This window comes from Scylla paramamosain, chromosome 27 (assembly GCF_035594125.1).
Source record: "Scylla paramamosain isolate STU-SP2022 chromosome 27, ASM3559412v1, whole genome shotgun sequence".
Classification (NCBI taxonomy): Eukaryota; Metazoa; Arthropoda; class Malacostraca; order Decapoda; family Portunidae; genus Scylla; species Scylla paramamosain.
The window spans coordinates 21,300,360-21,320,359 of NC_087177.1; the positions used below are offsets into that span (position 1 = coordinate 21,300,360).

The window sequence follows — 20,000 nt, forward strand, 5'->3', positions numbered from 1 at the left end:
ACCAACCTGCACTTTTCCACGTCTTTTCATAGACGTCCAACCCTTCAGGAGGTAAACATATCACGCAGGGAAGCCACAGAACGCCTGACTTCTGATCTTTCTAAAATTTCTCATTGGGGCAGAACAAACTTGATATTGTTCAATGCCTCAAAAACTCAATTCCTCCATCTATCAACTCGACACAACCTTCCAGACAACTATCCCCTCTTCTTCAATGACACTCAACTGTCCCCCTCTTCTACATTGAACATCCTCTTTCTGTCCTTTACTTATAATCTGAACTGGAAACTTCACATCTCATCTCTAGCTAAAACAGCTTTTATGAAGTTAGGTGTTCTGAGACGTCTCCGCCAGTTTTTCTCACCCCCCCAGCTGCTAACTCTGTACAAGGGCCTTATCCGTCCATGTATGGAGTATGCTTCACATGTCTGAGGGGGGTTCCACTCATACTGCTTTTCTAGACAGGGTGGAATCAAAAGCTTTTCGTCTCATCAACTCCTCTCCTCTAACTGACTGTCTTCAGCTTCTCTCTCACCGCCGCAATGTTGCATATCTAGCTGTCTTCTACCGCTATTTTCATGCTAACTGCTCTTCTGATCTTGCTAACTGCATGCCTCCCCTCCTTCCGCGGCCTCGCTGCACAAGACTTTCTTCTTTCTCTCACCCCTATTCTGTCCACTTCTCTAACGCAAGAGTTAACTAGTATTCTCAATCATTCATCCCTTTCTCTGGTAAACTCTGGAACTCCCTGCCTGCTTCCGTATTTCCACCTTCCTATGACTTGAATTCCTTCAAGAGGGAGGTTTCAAGACACTTATTCATCATTTTTTGACCACTGCTTTGACCCTTGTATGGGACTGGCATTTCAGTGGGCATTTTTTTTTATTACATTTTTGTTGCCCTTGGCCAGTGTCCTTCCTACATAAAAAAAAAATAAAAAATAGTAGTAGTAGTAGCAGTAGTAGTAGTAGTAGTAGTAGTAGTAATGCTATTTTTCATATATTTAGTTTTTTTTTTTTTTCATATTAATATTTATATTTATATTTTTTTGTTTTGTTTTGACATTCATACGAATGCTATAAAAGTGAAGCATAGAAATTTATTTGATTAATTAACTAATTTATATATATATTTATTTTGATTTTTTAAATTAATTAATTAATATATTTTTATTATTATTATTTTGTTTTTTTATGTCTCTATGATAAGCAAAGCATTATAGACCTTATGAAAGCACATATCCTCTAGAGTCTTGCCCTACAAAAGATTCTGTAAAGTAAAAAATAAAGGGAGTAAGTGTCAGTGACGTTTGATGAATAGAGGAAGGCGTGGCAGAAATTACCATAAAACGTATATAAATGAAAATTTATCTTCCTCGTATTTTGTATCCACTTGCGTTTGCTTCTTGAAAATTTAACTGGGTGGGTCATATAGCAGACATATTGTTCTTTCCTCCATTGTAGTTTGTTTCCAGCAAGCCCCCTAAATAAAGTTTTTTTTTTTTTTTTTTTTTTTAAAGAAATGAGGAATTACATTCTAACGCTGATCACTGAGCGGAGCGTAGACGAGCTACTATCCTCAAGGACGTTACCTCTCTCTCTCTCTCTCTCTCTCTCTCTCTCTCTCTCTCTCTCTGTCTCTTAGTGAAGAAGAATTAACATAAGTAAATAAGACTTTAAATAAAAAGAATATATATATATATATATATATATATATATATATATATATATATATATATATATATATATATATATATATATATATATATATATATATATATATATATTCTTTTTATTTAAAGTCTTATTTACTTATTTACTCTCTCTCTCTCTCTCTCTCTCTCTCTCTGTCTCTTAGTGAAGAAGAATTAACATAAGTAAATAAGACTTTAAATAAAAAGAATATATATATATATATATATATATATATATATATATATATATATATATATATATATATATATATATATATATATATATATATATATATATATATATATATATATATATATATATATATATATATATATATATATATATATATATATATATTCAAAGACAATGAATATCCTCTGGGGAAGGGGTGACGATCCTTATTTAACCCTTAATTTCAGTTGAATTTTGACAAGTCTACGTTAAAATGTTTCCATTTTTCTGCAGTGATAAAGAAACGTAGAGCGTTAGCTAATATATTTAGTTGTTAATTGTATCTTTTTTCTTTCTTTTTTTCATTTAATCTTTTATTAATTTTTCTTTTCATTGCTTAATTATGCATTATGCTGACACTGCAGATTACAATTGCAGATATTGCAAGTATTTTTGACACAATACAAGCACATCCAGCTAAACTATTGCTACAGTATAGAGAGAGTATTTCGATTACATACCTTATTCTTCATCTTCTTTTCTTCTTCTTTTTTTTTTAATAAATATAATAATAAATAAATAAGTAAATAGGTATTGTCAAATGAAATCGTCAAGATTACGCAGGGGTTTCGGGCAATACTTGGATGGGTGACTACACAAGCCTCATCTGTCTGAAAAAAAAAAATGAAAAATAAGAATAAGAATAGGGAGAATGAACGAAAATTTTAAGTAATAAAGATAACAGTAAGAATTATTATAACAAGAATAAGAAAAATTTCAATAAAGGAATATAAAAAAAAAGAAAGAAAGCATCCCATGTCTTTCTTCCTAATTGTCATAGAAGGGTGAATTCTTTTGTATATTTTCCAACATTTCCAATACAACGATATGAATGGGGGAAAAAAGAATAAGAATAATAGAAAGAAGGCCTCCCAACACCTAGTTCTCCGGTCTTGGCCAATTAGCTAACGGCGGGATCAGCGCAGTTAAGCAGGGGGACCGGGCAGAACTTGGATGGGTGACCACTAAAGCCTCATCTCTCTGAGAATAGAAAAAAAAATAGCAATAAGAATGAGGAGAATGAACGAAAAACGAAAATAATAAAATAACAATAACAACTATGATAAAAATAAGAAGATTAAGAATAAAAAGAACAAAAATACGGGAAAAAAGTAATAATATATCTCTCTTGCTAATTGTCGTAGAATTATGAATGAAGGGTTAATTTTAGTGCATATTTTCCAACATTTTCAGCACAACAATGCAACAACAATACAGGAAAGAATAAGAATAAGAGAAATAAGCCCTCCCAACACCTTGTTCTCCGCTCTTGACCAATCAGCTGACGGCGGGATCAGCAAGGTTAAGCAGGGGGTCCGGGCAGAACTTGGATGGGTGACCGCACAAGCCTCATCTCTCTAAAAGTACGATAAATAAGAATAAGAATAGGAAGAATAATAAAAAAAAATGAAAATAATAAAGATAATAATATTAATTATGACAAGAATAAGAAAAAATAGAATAAAAAGAATGAAAAAAATAGGAATATCACAACTTTCTTGCTAATTGTCTTAGAATTTTAAATGACATGTCAGTTCTGCTGTATATTTTCCAAGATTTGTTATGAATGAGGGAAGAAAGAATAAGAATAAGAATAAGAATAAGAACAAAATGAATTAGACTAACAATAATGATCACATCTTTCATGCGGTGACTGCGTGGGCGATGAGCCTCACTGGACGTTTCTGACCAATCACAAGGCAGGGTTAGAGTCGTCGGGCCCACCCGATTCATATATAAAGGGATTTTGTGGGAAGCGCCTATACACACAATGAGCAATTACCAAATTAGCAAACTTCAAAAAGTTCAAAACAAAGCACTTAGATTTGCAACAAATCAGAAACACCCTTACACCATGACAACAGAACAAGTACACATACACACCAAAACAGCACCTCTCAATATACGTCTACACTACAGAGCAAAGACAATTTGGGAAAAAATTGATGAGTTGGGCCTGCCTATCTATCAAAGCCTAAAAGACAACTCAGATCAAATAGTAAAATATCACCGTGATTTCCCTAGCAGCCTACAGGCATGCAAAACAATACCCAACCCAATATATTAACAAACCGAAAATAAAGGAAACATACTCACCTTAAAACACTTACCTTTACTCACTGTATTCCTGAAGATGGCCAAACACAAAAACTCAGCACACACGGGGCATCTGGAAAGGAAAGAATATTATGTAACTCCAACACTCTAAACAGCACACACACACACACATGCTTCACATGGGACTCGTAGATGGCCTCCTCTCTCCCCACTCCGCGCCCTGAGTCGGCGGTGAGGCGGTATGCCACGCCGGTGTTCACCACACCGTAGTGCACAGCCGAGGGGTACTGGCCACTGGTAGGGCTTGCTGGCCCCCAGCAAGCGGTAGATGGGGAGGGGGTTGCACCTCATCCTGAGTCGCCGACACCCGGGGACCTACCTATAGGGGGTAAGAGTTGTGTGGTGTCGGCGAGGGAGTAGTGGTAGAGTCTCTCTCGACTCGCCTGCGGTGTAACAGGGAGAACAATCGCGGCCCGTGCCATCACATGAAGTCAGCACACAGAACACAAACATTCTCACAAACACATAATACACAGTATAACATCAATAAGTAAAATAGCAAGGTGGACAGCCCACCATCTTTAATCTTATACTTCTTTCATTATTTCTCACTCTCCTCTTATACTCATATTATTCTTCCTTCACCCATCTTTTCTATAAATATAGATAGATAGATAGATGGCGCGGGCAGACTCAGCTGAGTGTTCGTTGTGAGTTGTTGTTACCACAACTATGGCACGTACCAAGCAAACGGCTCGCAAGTCCACTGGTGGCAAGGCGCCCCGCAAGCAGCTTGCTACAAAGGCAGCTCGCAAGTCTGCTCCAGCCACTGGAGGTGTCAAGAAACCCCACCGTTACAGGCCTGGAACCGTTGCTCTCCGTGAGATCCGCCGTTATCAGAAGAGCACTGAGCTGCTTATCAGGAAACTGCCTTTCCAGCGCCTGGTGCGTGAAATTGCTCAGGATTTCAAGACTGACCTCCGCTTCCAGTCCTCTGCTGTCATGGCTCTCCAGGAAGCTTCCGAGGCTTACCTCGTGGGTCTGTTTGAGGATACCAACCTGTGCGCCATACATGCCAAGCGCATGACTATCATGCCAAAGGACATCCAACTGGCTCGTCGCATCCGTGGCGAGCGTGCCTAAGAAGTCATCCACGAATGATCTTAATAACAGCAATATCTAGGCCCTTTTTAGGGCCAAACATCTCTTTCATTAAAAAATTTTCATAGACAATCTGTTTGGTTTTGTGGAAGAAAATATTTATATTCCATCTTTCAGTATCAGGTTAATAATTAACTTTCGACTTTCAACTCAATATCCTTCCCCCTTTTTTTTTTTTAATTATTATTATTCCCTCTTCCATGGCCATATCTCTTTCACTTGGGAGAATTTTTATCTTTCTTTATCTCTATTTTTTTTTTATCTTTTCTTTATCTCCACTGAATAATAATCACGATAATAATAAGCATAATAATAATAATAATAATAATAATAATAATAATAATGATACATTAATTATTATAATAATAATCATAATAAAAACAACAATATTAATAATATTAATAATGATAATAATAATAATAATAATAATAATAATAATAATAATAATAATAATAATATTAATAAAAATAACAATAATTATAATAATAATGCATTTGTCTATATCGTATCTTTTTTCCTTTTCAAGTGTGGCTCCAATGGAGCCGGGTATTATTTTATACTGGCAGCAGTATACTGGCCGCCTGTTTACTTGGAGGAGGTATACTTGGTAACAGCCTTGGTGCCTTCAGAAACAGCGTGTTTTGCCAGTTCACCAGGCAGAAGAAGACGGACAGCGGTCTGGATTTCCCGGCTGGTGATGGTGGAGCGCTTGTTATAGTGTGCCAGGCGGGATGCCTCGGCAGCGATGCGCTCGAAAATGTCATTCACGAACGAGTTCATGATTGACATGGCCTTGGAGGACACGCCAGTGTCTGGGTGGACTTGCTTGAGCACCTTGTAGATGTAGATGGAGTAGCTCTCCTTCCTCCTGCGCTTCTTCTTCTTGTCGCCCTTGGCAATGGCCTTCTGTGCCTTGCCAGCTTTCTTGGCAGCCTTTCCTGATGCTTTGGGAGGCATAGTGTCGCCGTACTGCTGTGAGAACGAGTGTGCGTTTTCTTCTTCTTCTTTCTTTCTTCTTTCTTTTTAGAAAAGTGGGGTGAAGCGAAGTAAGAGTGGGGATAGAAGAAGGATATAGTGAGAAATATTGAAGTATAGTAAGAATTAACAGTGTGTGGGCAGTCTACGTTGCTATTTTTTATAGTGTAGGTAAAAAAAAAAAAGTTTCTGTGGTGACTAGCTATTTTTTTTTTTCTTTTTTTTTTTTTTTAATGCTCGTATGTACGTTTTACTTGTGTGAGTTATTTTTTTTTTTTTTTTTTTTTTCGTATTGATATTGATGTTCGTGTTTCAAGTTATGTGCGTGTGTGTGTTTGTGTGATGTGTGGTGTTGGTGAATGTAAATACTGAGTGTAAGATAATGTTGGTTTTGTGTTTCAAGTTATGTGTGTGTGTTTGTGTGATGTGTGGCGTTGGTGAATGTAGATACATATATATATGATATAAAATTTTTTATTTTTTTTTTATTATTTTTTATTTTTTTTTAAGGCAGAGACGAGCTAAACCATCACCATCCCTATCCAACAAGAATGCCTTATTACTTGTTTATTTACATGTTTATTCATTTAATCATCCTTAAATTTTTGTATTTCTATATTTACTTATCTATTATAGAGGTGAGTGGATGTTTTGTATGTGTAGATGTTTTGTATGTGTGCTTCATGTAATGGCACGGTCATGGCTGAGTCTCCCTGTTGCACCATAGGTTGAGCCCTGCTTGGACTCCACCCCTACTCCCTCGCCGACACCTCGCAACTCTTCACCCCCCCTAAGGTGTGGTCCCCGGGTGCCAGCGACTAAGGACGAGGTGCAACCCTCCACCCATCTCCATCAACTGGAGGTCTGCAAGCCCTGCCAGTGGCGTAGTCCCCTCGGCTGTGGTGGAGCTGGCAACTGCCCTGTCACACCAGCCTACCGCCGACTCAGGGCCAGGAGTGGGTAGAGAGGAGCTCAGCCGACCCCGTGTGAAGCAATTATGTGTTTGTTGTGTAATGTACTAGTTTCTCATTGTGCTTTTTTTTTCAGATTCTGCATGTGTAATGTAGGTTTTTCTACACTCATAATAAGGTAAGTTAACAGGAAAAATGTTGGTAAGTGGGCATAACTTTCCCTTTTCAGATTCACTGTGTTTGGATTGTATTTGTTTATGGTCATCCACAGGTAAGTTGGCAGAAATTGTGAAGGTGAGTGAGTGTATCTTGTATAGTAACTAGCACCTTTGTTTTCAGTATATTGGCATTGGGATATTATTACGGGCTTGTAGGCTGCTTTGGAAGTCACGATGAAATCTTTGTATGTTATTGTGTTGTTCTAGTAGTTCACTGTAGATGGGGATGTCAAGAGTTTCAATTCTGTCCCATATATCTTTTGCTTTGTTATGTAAACGTATATTTAGTGGTATAGAGTTTGTGTGTGTGTGTATTTGTTGTGTTGTCATCGTGTATGGGTACCGCTGATTTGTGGCAAATCTAAGAGCCTTATTTTGTATTTTTTGTAGTCTTCTGATTTGGTTTTTACTCAATGTGTGTATGGGAATAGGGGAGAAGTCCAGTATGGGTAGAATTAGAGCTTTAACTAGGTGAGTTTTTATGTTTTCTGGCAAGTTCCGTAGTTTATATAGCTTAGCTAAGGCTGTGTTTGCAGAGTTACATCGCTCGTCTATGTGTTTAAAATATCCTGAAGTAGTTAGTGTTAACCCTAAACATTTTCCTGTTTTTTTTAATTCTATTTCATTATCATTTATCTGTAGTGGAGTTGCTCTTTTTGCACCAATATGTAGAGGCGTAAATTTGTTTAGGTTTGTTTTTATTTTCCATTTGTCCTCAAAGTTATTTATTGATAATATTGCTCTTTCTGTTTGTCTGTTTATCATGTTTTTAGATTTCCCTGGATAACCGATGATTTGGGTGATATCCCAAATCGTCGGCGTATAGTATAGTATAGTATGTTTAGGTATCGGTTTGAGTTTTCTATGTCGTTCGTGTATATTGTGTAAAGGTTAGGTGAGAGGACGCTCCCTTGGGGAACGCCACAGTTGAGGTCGAATGGTAGACCTGTGTGATTATCAACTTTAATGGATGCTGTTCTGTCTGAGAGGAAGTCACTTAGGAATTTTTCTAATGAAGTTGGGAATTGCAGGTGTTGTATTTTATATTTTAATCCTAAGTGCCATACTTGGTCAAATGCTTTTGTTACGTCCCTCATAATAACTTGGCATTGGCCTTTATCTGCTTTCTTCTGAGCAATTTTTTTCTGTGATTATTGCTAAGGCGTGTGTGGTTCCTCTGCCTGTTCTGAATCCAAATTGGTTGTCATTGTAATTGTTGTTAAATTCGAGATATGATTTCAGTCTGTTGTTTATTACTCGTTCAAGTATTTTACCTGGTACTTCCAGTAGGGATATTGGTCTATAGTTTTGCGGATGGCAAGATGTTTTTCCTGCCTTTGGTATTAGCCTTATTATAGCATGTTTCCACTTATCAAGGAAGTAGCCTGCTGATAGTGAACTGTTATATATGTGGGTTAGTCTATTAATTGATATTTCTGGGAGTTGGGTTAGTAATGTTTTATTTATTCCGCTTTCTCCAGGGCTTGTATTTTTCAAGTTCTTTATGATGTTCTTTACTTCATCTTCTGTAATAGTTTCGTCGAGTATGCCTGTTCCTAGTCTAGTGATGTCTGCATTGTTGTAGGGTATTGATCTGTATAGGTTGTTTTGCATGTGCTCGTATATTATTTCTGTATCTTCATTTTGTTTTACTTCATCTTCCTTAAAGATATCTTTCCAATATTCCCTATGTACCTCCTCTTTTTCCTCATTTGTATAGACTTTTCTATTATCTATGTTTTTTAGGTAGTGAGGTTCTGTGTTAGTATTATTGGTAATATGTTTTATTTTCTTCCAAAAGCATGCTGTGTCTTTATATATGTTGGCCATATCATGTAGCAGCTTAGACCAGTGTTCATTATTCTCGGTGATTAAGGATTCTTGAAGAACTGACTGTAGATTGCGGTAATATCTGTAGCTTTGAATGTTCCAGCCATTTGATTTACTGTATGTCTGAAGACTAGAAAAGAGTGTTATTATTAGTTTTGTGGTGTCACTATGTTGTGGTGAGGGTAATCTTTTGTATATTGTTAGTGGTATTGCATCTTGCGTTGCCCTGTCAATTGCTTGATGCCAGTTCTCTACTGCATAATCTATTGTTTCTAGGGTCGCGGTGTTAAGGTTATTGATGTGCAACGTTTCCATAATTCGTGCTTTAATTTTTTTCCAGTCGGCCTTCCTGTAGTTTGTTCTTGGGGTTACTGGTATGAGTATGGGTGTTATAGATATTGTTAGTATTACTGGTACGTGGTCACTGGCGGTGAGTGGTCCAGAGGTAATATAGGTGTTGTGATAGGTTCTGTGGTTGGTTAAAATTATGTCTGGGGTTGTTCCCCGCCTTTGTGTGTAAAAGGTTGGGAAGTCTGGGCCTATGTGCTGTATAAGTCTATTTTGTATGAGTGTGTTAATTTGTCTTCCTTTGATGTTCGTGTGATTGTAGCCTAAGGTGGGGTGGTTGGCATTAAGGTCAGCGATCATGTATACAGGGCAATTACGTCTGAATAGTTTTATGAAGTCAGGTATGGGAATGTAATTTCTGGCTGGTGGTTGGTATAGAGTTGCTATTATTATTTTGCCTGTAGAGGTAGTTATTTCTATTGCAAGCAGATCTGATATGAAGTCATCTATCAGTTTGTATTCAGTGTTCCTCTTGATTGCTATTGCGGTTCCATCTGACTTGTTGTTTAGGGTGTTCTTTTTATGTAAGTGATAGCCAGCTATTTTCATATATTTCTCATCTGTTAAGCAATGACTGTTGATTAGAATAACGTCTGGGTCTAGCGTTCTGTAAGTGTTAGACAATGAAATCCTTCTGTTAGTCCATTGTAGTACATTATGCTGAATAATTTTGATGTTATTAATTGCCATGTTATCTGTGTTAAGTTGGAGTTGTAAGTTTACTTGGGGTTTGTTTTGCTACGTTGGGTTTGTCTGACAGGCGGTGTCCTGTCCTTTCCTTGCCCGCTTCTTATCTTCCTAAATGCACTATCTTCAACAGTCCTGAGACAGTTTCCTAAGTTTATTTTGCCTGTTTTCATTAGGATTATGATTTCTTCTGGTTCTAAGGTGTCTTCATTGTAGGTAAATTTGTATTTTTCCTCTTCTACTCCTTCGGCTAGTTGTGTAATTGTTAAATCTTCAGGCCATCCACTACTCTCTTTTGTGTAGAACTCAAGCTGAATGTCCTCACTTCTGAGCTGTCTTTCTGTATTTTCCACTTGGTCTTCCTCTTGTTGTTGTTGCCGCGGTTGTTGATTCTTATTTGGTGTTTCCATTTCTTCCATTTCTGTTTCTTGGTTGCTGTCTTTTTGTTCTGTTTGGGCTAAAGTTGCTAGTAGTTTGGATGAGTTTGGTGTTTTGGGAATCTTAATTGTAGGCAGGTTATTTTCTTTCAGGGTAGCATTAAGTTCTTTTTCAAAACTCCCAGGTTCTATTACATTCATGAGGTGTGCATGAACCATACAAGAGTATATTTTTAGGTGTTCTTCTTTGTTGACATGTGTTATGCCATTGTTTCGGTTGTTTATTGTTGTGTTTGTTTTTGTCACTTGTGAGTATGTTGTTTTTTCTCTTTCTTCTAGTCTTTTCTTTTTAATAGCTTCCTTTCTTGCCGGACACTTCATGGATAGGGTTCGATGGTTGTCTCCACAGTTAATGCACATTTTTCGTTCATTGTTACATTGTCTCCATGTGTGGCCTGTTTCATTACACTCTGAACAAATTTTGTAATCTTGATTCTGGGGGCATTTTTTTGTTAGATGATCTTCTATTTTATAGCATTTGAAGCAGGTCATGATGTTGTAAAATTTTTCTTGTTTTATTTGGTAGTAAGGTATTTTCATAGAAAAGAGTTTAAGACCTTTCTCTTGAGCTTTGGTGGCATATATAGCTTGAGTGAAGGTGATCTTTATGTTCTTTGAATTTGGAAATTTAAGCACAGTATCTATGTTCTCTCCTATCCATTGGTTGTGAGCTATTTTTTCCTCTTTCATCTCATCCTCATTGTTGTTATATATGTGGGAATTCAGGTTGAACGCTATTACTGACCTTTTGGCTTTTAGTTCTGGTGGGGTTATAGTGGTAAAATCTTGCTGGTTAAATTCTTCTCTGATTTTTTTCTTGGAACAGTTTGTCTTGGTCGTCATCAGTGGTGATGATGACGTAGCCGTCCTGTATCTGTATAAGGTCGGTAGGGTAGATATCATACCTCGAGAGGATGTTCAGCAGTGAGTCTTTTTTGTTAGGGTCTTTGGGGTTATTTACTTTTATTTTTACCCTTGGCATTTTGCTGGTTTCGTAGGTGGAGTTGTTCAAGTACTTTACATATAGTGTATAAATGTGTAGAATGTCAGTGTTAGGTGTTTGGTCCCGTGCAGCCGCGGACACTGCCCGCCGGAGAACAGGATGGTCACTAAACGACCTCCTGCACCCAAGAGAGCCTGCCTCTACGGTCACCCGGAGCCCTTGTGCCTATCAACGAGACTGCTTCGGGGAGCAGGGCCACAGCTAAGTTCCTAACACCTAGGGAAGACTACCTACAGCTGCACTACCTAAGGCTCCCGCCCACTAACAGGCGTCGAGAAGCACAGTGCAGCTGCCCCAAAAGGGACTTCCTGATGCCCTATTGCCCCAGACTGGTCGCTTCCTATAAGCACCCCACTAGTGGGGCCCCCCAAGAGCAGGCCGAGGGGGTTCACCTTCGTACCACGTACCAGTCCAGCTAGTGGGCAGAGACTTTGAAGAATGAAATGGATAGTTTAAGAAAGCCCTGCAAAAATACTCAGTGAGTGGAGTGTGTTACCGAGGTGCCTCAGCTCGGAGGGCGGCTCCCGCGAACGCCGTGGGGCACCAGGTAACAACTCCCAGCCCTGAGCAGCAGGAGTGTCTATAAGGGAACAATCCCAGTGTGGGCGAAGGGCCCAGTATTCAGGTGTCCCAGTATGTAGTATGCAGAGGGGACGTGGCAGCAAAGACAGAGTCCCAACGCAGCGCTGATGACCAAGTCGATCAGTAGCTCCAGAGACAGAGTCCAATGGGTGGCGCGGAGACTAAGTCCACAGCGGCGACGCTTCCTTGGAGACCCTGCCAGAAACAGAGTCCCGCCGCTGTGATGGAAACTATATCGAAATAAAGCTCCAGAGAAAGAGTCCAGATATTGGAACTGAGGCTAAGTCCACAGCAGCGATATCACCCTGCCAGAAACAGAGTCCAAAACGTGCTAGGCCAGTATGCTGGAAGGGAGAAGTGTTGCTACTTCGCCTGCCAATCTCTGTGTCTGTGCGGTCTGTCTGTGCGCCTGTGCGCGTGTGCCGTGCCCTCTGTGCCCTCTGTGTGTGTGTGTGCGTTTTCTCAGTAGTAGGCACGCTAATATATATACCACTTTTCAACTGTGTGCGTTTTCTCAGTTGAAAAGTGGTATATATATTAGCGTGCCTACTCAGGATCAGGAGTCGCCACCTCAGCGAGCGTCCTGATTGGTCCAGACGCGCTCTGGGCCGATCTGATCTCGCGTATATATAGCCGTTTTTCCCAAAATTCACTACTTGCTCGCAGAGCTACCGACGAGGTTAGAGTACTCGCGCTCCTCATTTATCACCAACAACAACAACTACTACTACTACTACTACCACAACATCCATTATCATGTCTGGACGCGGCAAGGGAGGAAAGGTGAAGGGAAAGTCAAAGTCCCGTTCCAGTCGTGCTGGACTCCAGTTCCCGGTCGGCAGGATTCATCGCCTTCTAAGGAAAGGCAACTACGCCGAGCGCGTGGGTGCTGGTGCCCCCGTGTACCTTGCGGCAGTTATGGAGTACCTGGCTGCTGAAGTCCTTGAGCTTGCCGGCAATGCCGCCCGTGACAACAAGAAGACTCGTATCATCCCACGTCACCTGCAGCTGGCCATCCACAACGACGAGGAACTTAACAAGCTCCTCTCCGGAGTCACCATTGCACAGGGTGGCGTGCTGCCCAACATTCTGGCCGTGCTCCTTCCCAAGAAGACTGAGAAGAAGTAAATAAAGGGCCTCCCTCCCCTTCAGCCAATATCACCATCAATCCGGCTCCTCTTCGGAGCCACACGTTCAAACATCTAGAGAGTTGTGTAGACTATACTGGTATATCAATAATAAGCAAGTAGTGCATTTATTTTCGAGTTAGTTATTTGTTATTATTATTATTATTATTTAGTCAGGCACGCAAGTGACCGAGAATAAATATGTATACTATATTTCTACTAATGTACCTGCTGTGTGTCACAGTGGAGAGTTGATTAGATGTGTTGCCTATTGTGATATGTTGAGCGTCTTTTTCATCTCAATGTATATTTTGTTTTATGAGAAACTGAGAACGATGAGGGGCGTGATCATTGAAATAACTCAATGATAATAATAATAATAATAATAATAATAATAATAATAATAATAATAATAATAATAATAATAATAATAATAATAATGATAATAATAATAATAATAAAGATAATTGGAGAAGACCTGATGAAGTGAGAAAGATGGTTATAATTAAAAATGGTTTCTTTTCTTAGCTCAGATAGTGATAGTGAACATGGTTATGAGAAAGTAGTAGTAATAATAGTAGTTTATGGTCCTTCTTTCTTTTCATGTTTGTGGACCTTAAAAAGGTCCGGGAGATGATGTTATTCAATGATGATAATGCAAGCTGAATAGCTGGCACCATCTCAATAATGGAGCGATTTAACCACCAAATCCGTACAGGGTACGGCCCTGACGCTTGAGGGCGTAGACAACGTCCATGGCAGTAACGGTCTTACGCTTGGCGTGCTCGGTATAGGTGACAGCATCCCTGATAACGTTCTCAAGGAACACCTTGAGCACCCCACGAGTCTCCTCGTAGATGAGACCAGAGATGCGCTTGACGCCACCTCGGCGAGCTAGACGACGGATAGCAGGCTTGGTGATTCCCTGGATGTTATCACGCAGAACCTTACGGTGACGCTTGGCGCCTCCCTTTCCAAGACCCTTGCCTCCCTTGCCGCGGCCAGTCATGGTGATGAGAGCTGCTAGTACGACATCCGAACGGTCTAACAGGAAGCTCACGAATGTGCCTCAAATCTATCTATCTATCTATATTTGTAGAAAAGATGGGTGAAGGAAGAATAATATGAGTATAAGAGGATAGTGAGAAATAATGAAAGAAGTATAAGATTAAAGATGGTGGGCTGTCCACCTTGCTATTTTACTTATTGATGTTATACTGTGTATTATGTGTTTGTGAGAATGTTTGTGTTCTGTGTGCTGACTTCATGTGATGGCACGGGCCGCGATTGTTCTCCCTGTTACACCGCAGGCGAGTCGAGAGAGACTCTACCACTACTCCCTCGCCGACACCACACAACTCTTACCCCCTATAGGTAGGTCCCCGGGTGTCGGCGACTCAGGATGAGGTGCAACCCCCTCCCCATCTACCGCTTGCTGGGGGCCAGCAAGCCCTACCAGTGGCCAGTACCCCTCGGCTGTGCACTACGGTGTGGTGAACACCGGCTTGGCATACCGCCTCACCGCCGACTCAGGGCGCGGAGTGGGGAGAGAGGAGGCCAGCTACGAGTCCCATGTGAAGCATGTGTGTGTGTGTGTGCTGTTTAGAGTGTTGGAGTTACATAATATTCTTTCCTTTCCAGATGCCCCGTGTGTGCTGAGTTTTTGTGTTTGGCCATCTTCAGGAATACAGTGAGTAAAGGTAAGTGTTTTAAGGTGAGTATGTTTCCTTTATTTTCGGTTTGTTAATATATTGGGTTGGGTATTGTTTTGCATGCCTGTAGGCTGCTAGGGAAATCACGGTGATATTTTACTATTTGATCTGAGTTGTCTTTTAGGCTTTGATAGATAGGCAGGCCCAACTCATCAATTTTTTCCCAAATTGTCTTTGCTCTGTAGTGTAGACGTATATTGAGAGGTGCTGTTTTGGTGTGTATGTGTACTTGTTCTGTTGTCATGGTGTAAGGGTGTTTCTGATTTGTTGCAAATCTAAGTGCTTTGTTTTGAACTTTTTGAAGTTTGCTAATTTGGTTATTGCTCATTGTGTGTATAGGGATTGGAGGGTAATCAAGTATTGGTAGTATTAGTGCTTTTACTAAGTGTATTTTTATTTTCTCTGGCATGTTATGTAACTTGTAGAGTTTTTGTAGTGACGCTATTGCTATATTTTTACGCTCCTGTGTATGTTTGTAGTAGCCACCTCTAGTTATGGTTAGACCAAGGCATTTGCCGGTACTTTTAAATTCTATTTCTTCTTCGTTAATGATGAGTGGAAAGGTAAGTTTTGCTCCAAGGTGCAGAGGGGTGAATTTATTAACATTGGTTTTTATTTTCCAGTTCCTTTCGTAGTTATTAATTGCTGTTATTGCTCTCTCTGTTTTTATATTGAGCATGTTCTTGGACCTTCCTGGGTAGCCAATTATTTGTGTTATGTCGTCTGCAAAACTGATGTTAAGGGTTTGTATAGGTTGTTGAATATCATTGGTGTAAATTGTGAAGAGTGTTGGTGACAGAACACTCCCTTGTGGTACACCGCAGTTTAAATTAAATGTAGGACCAATGTAATGATTAACTTTAATGGATGCTGTGCGATCAGATAAAAAGTCGCATAAAAATTTTTCTATTGTAATAGGGAGTTGTAGTTGTAGGATTTTATGCTTAAGACCGAGGTGCCAGACTTGATCAAAAGCTTTAGATATGTCTTGGCACTTGGCACTGGCCTTTATCTGATTTATTGTGTGCTATTTGTTCTGTGATGACTGCTAGTGCTTGTGTGGTGCCTCTATTACTACGAAAACCGAACTGGTAAGTGTTATATAAGTTATTAATTTCTAGGTGTGTGTTTAGCCTTGAATTTATCACTCGCTCAAGGATTTTGCCTGGTACTTCTAATAGCGTTATTGGTCTGTAATTTTGAGCCTGTTGAGGGGATTTATTTTGTTTAGGGATTAGTCTGATGATTCCGTTTTTCCACTTGTCGGGAAAATAGCCTGCTGAGATAGTGCTGTTGAATATTTCTGTTAGTCTAATTACTGCTGTGTCTGGTAGGTGTGTTAAGATTGTTTTATTAATTCCACTTCGTCCCGGGCTAGTTCTTTTTAGCTGCTTTATGATGTTTTTTAATTCTTCTGTAGTTATTGTCGTGTCAGTGTGTTGTGTGTTGAGTCTGGTAATGTCAGAGTTATTGTAAGGAATTGTTCTGTGGGTGTTATTTCTGATGTTATGTAAGACAATCTCATTTTCCATGTGATCTTCCTCTCCATCCTCCTCTCCACTAAAGATTTCTTGCCAGTGCTCTCTGTGTACTTCCTCTTTTTCTCTGTCGGTGTATACTTTGTTGTTATGTTTGTTCCTAATGTAGTGGGGTTCGTTCTCTCTGTTGCCTGTCAGTAGTTTAATTTTCTTCCAGAATGTTGTAGGATCTCTATAAGTGCTCGAAACTTCATTTATTAGTCTGTACCAGTGTTCTCTATTTTCCTGTATTAAAGCTTCGTGTAGTAGTGTTTGTAGTTGTTTGTAGTATCTGTAATTCTGATAGGACCAACCGTGTGCACGTGAGTAAGTCTGTAGTTCTGTAAAAAGTGTCTTAAGTAGTTTTGTAGTGTCTGTGTGTTTGGGTGATGGTAGACATTTGTAACGTGTAGTGGGTATGGCTTGTTTCATAGCTTTCTCTATTGCCTGGTGCCAGTTTTCAGTGGCAGTGTCTATTGTTTCAAGTGTTTCTTCGTGTAGTGTGTTTGTGTGTAGTGTGTTGGTGACATGTCTTTTAAATGTTTCCCAATTTGCTTTATTGTAGTTGGGTCTTGGTGGAGCTGGAATGGGTATAGGGGCTGTGGCTATTGTGTAAATTATTGGAATGTGATCGCTTGTGGTGAGGGGTCCTTCTACTGCATGTGTGTTGTGGTATGTGCGGTGGTTTGTAAGTATAATGTCTGGTGTTGTGCCTCTTCTGTGTGTATAATAAGTAGGAAAATCTGGTCCGACATGTTGTATTAGTCTGTTTTGTATTAAAGTGTTGATTTGTCTGCCTTTGTTGTTGCTGTGAGTGTATCCTAAGTTGGGGTGATTTGCATTTAAGTCAGCCAGCATGTATACTGGACAGGTACGTCTAAACAATTTAGTGAAGTCAGGTATGGGTATATATGTTCTTGATGGTGGTTGATATAAAGTTGAAATTATTATTTTTCCTGTGGTGGTACTTATTTCTACTGCAAGTAGATCTGATAGGAAATCATCAAGTAGTTTATATTGTATGTTCTTTTTTATTGCTATAGCTGTGCCATCTGACGCATTATTGAGGGTATTTTTCGTGTGTACTCTGTATCCAGGAATTTTCATTGGTGTGTTTTCTTGTATGCCGTGGCTGTTTATGAGTATTATTTCTGGGTCTATTATTCTGTATGTGTTGGAGAGTGATATTCGTCTGTTGTTCCAGTGTAGTACGTTGTGTTGTATTATCTTAATGTTTCTTAGAGCCATGTTGTTTGTATGACTTTGTTGGTGTGCGTGTGAGTGTTTTTGTGTGTTACTGTGTGTTTTTTGTTTTTAGTTTTTGTGTTTGCCTAGCAACTGGAGACCTTTCATTGCACTGCCCTGTTCTTATTTTCCTGAATACACTGTCTTCCAGTATAGTGAAGCAGTCTTTCAACACTATATCACCTTTTTTCATTAGTCCTATCACTTCGTGAGATTTCATGGTTGGTTCATTGTAGGTGTATTTATATGTTCCATCCTCTATTCCTTTTATCAGATGACCCATTGTGATGTTTTTAGGCCATCCCTGGCTCTCTCTTGTTATTATTCTAAGTTCTATTTCATCGCTGTCAAGTTGTTTCTTTGTGTTTGTTTGTGTTTTTTGTTTGGTAGAAACTTGCTGGGTGTGTGTGTCTAGTGTTGTTACATTTTGTTGTTGATCTGTTTGTGTGTCTGTTAGTAGGTCTTCAGTTTCCATTAAGGATAGTTTTTCTGTGTCGGCTAGAAGTGAGAGGAGTTTTGAGGAATTAGGTGTCTTGGGTATTTTTATTTGGGGAAGTTTATTTTCCTTTAGAGTGGCATTAAGTTCTTTCTCATAGCTTCCTGGTTCTATTACATTCATTAGATGAGCGTGTATCATGCAAGAGTATATTTTGAAATGATCTTCTCTGCTAATTTGTGTTGATGTGCTGTTATTCATTGTGGGGATGTTGTTTGTCTTTGTTATCTGGGAGTATGATGCTGTCTCCTTTTCTTCCTCTCTCTTCATCTTTATTACATCTTTTCTTATTTTGCATCTCATAGATAGTGTTCTGTGGTTTTCTCCACAATTGATGCATTTTTTGCTCTCTTTGTTGCATGATTTCCACGTGTGCCCTTCCTCGGCACACTCGGAACATATTTTATATTCTTTATGCTTTGTACAGTCTTTTGTAGTGTGAGATTCTATCATGTAGCATCTGAAGCATGTTTGGATGTGATAAAATTTATCTTGCTGGATTTGGTAATGTGGAATTTTCATGGAAAAAAGCTTTAGTCCATGTTCTGTAGCTTTAGAGGCATAGATTGCCTGAGAAAATGTTATTTTAATTGTTTTAGAGTTAGGGAACTTGAAAACATTATCAATATTGCCTTCCAGGAATGAATTTTGAGTATACAATTCATTTAATATGTCGTCTTCAGAGTTGTTGTAGATGTGTGCATTAACATTAAAGGCTATGACTGTTTTCTTTGCTTTCAGTTCTGGTGGTATTACTGGATTCATGTCTTCTTGGGAGAATTCTTCCTTAATCTTGTCCTTGAATATCTTTTCTTGCTCTTCATCTGACGAGACGATGATGAATCCATCTTGGACTGGAATTATGTTGGTAGGGAAGACATCATTGTTGCTGAGTATTGTTAGGAGAGTGTTCTTTCTTCGTGGATCTTGGCTGTTTGTTGTTTTTATTTTTACTCTCGCCATTTTTCACATGATAAAAACAATAATTCCTATAAGGGGGCCGAGGCCCGACAATAACCCACAGCTAATAAATGGATAGAAAAAAAAGAAAGAGAAGGAGCCTGCCTATGTGGGGCAGTTTAGTCACCCAGCTCCTAAAAGCTGTCGTAATGGCCCTGCCCCACGACCTAGCCCTAGCAGAGATTTCCTCTGAAGGAGGGGAAAGGAAATATCAAGTTGGAGGTAAAGAGGGAGGCTTAACCAGCAGCCTTCTAAGCCAGAGCCAACAGATCCACCTAGTTACCGAGGGTCACTCTCGGGAACGTTCTGGGTCCGCTCACTGCAGTCTGGCAAAGAACGAAGCTGGGAGCAAGGAAGGGAAAGGGGAGGATGGCGAGGAACCACAGGGCGAGCTCTCAACCGGACAGGGAGAGCTCCGGTACACAGTGTTACCTGGGAAGGCAGCTGGTGTTCTTCCGTCTATGATCACCTAGCTCCTTGACTCAGTGGCGAGTAAGTACGAGGCGGCGAGAGCTGCTGTCCAGCACTTTCACTCAGCGGCCTGGCGGGCGAGCTACCTAAGCCTCAAAATAACATACATAACATAACAAAGAGAGAAAAGATGGGGAGGGAGAAGTGGGGATAGTGGGAAGAATAGGGGGGTGATAAGAAGGGAATTGTAGTAGGAGAAATAGTCACTGGGGTTTGACCCAGGCGCAATTTGAATTAGGAGGGACATCTTTTTTTTTTTTTTTTTTTTTACGTGTTATATTCATTCTAAGATGGCCAGGAAGACAAGGGCTTTATCGGGAAAAGCAGGAGAGTCCGC

The 20,000-nt window shown here is 39.6% G+C and overlaps 2 protein-coding genes across 2 annotated transcripts; one reads left to right on the plus strand and one right to left on the minus strand.

Annotated features, from left to right (window-relative positions):
* The first annotated feature begins 4,677 nt into the window (after positions 1 to 4,677).
* LOC135114375 (histone H3-like) lies at positions 4,678 to 5,126 on the plus strand. The gene has a single exon (XM_064030278.1). It carries the CDS (start codon positions 4,716 to 4,718, stop codon positions 5,124 to 5,126), a length of 411 nt encoding a protein of 136 aa, XP_063886348.1. The 5' UTR covers positions 4,678 to 4,715.
* A 519-nt stretch (positions 5,127 to 5,645) lies between these two features.
* LOC135114376 (histone H2B) lies at positions 5,646 to 6,107 on the minus strand. The gene has a single exon (XM_064030279.1). The coding sequence runs from the start codon at positions 6,099 to 6,101 to the stop codon at positions 5,730 to 5,732; it is 372 nt and encodes a 123-aa protein (XP_063886349.1). The 5' UTR covers positions 6,102 to 6,107; the 3' UTR covers positions 5,646 to 5,729.
* Between the last annotated feature and the right edge of the window lie 13,893 nt (positions 6,108 to 20,000).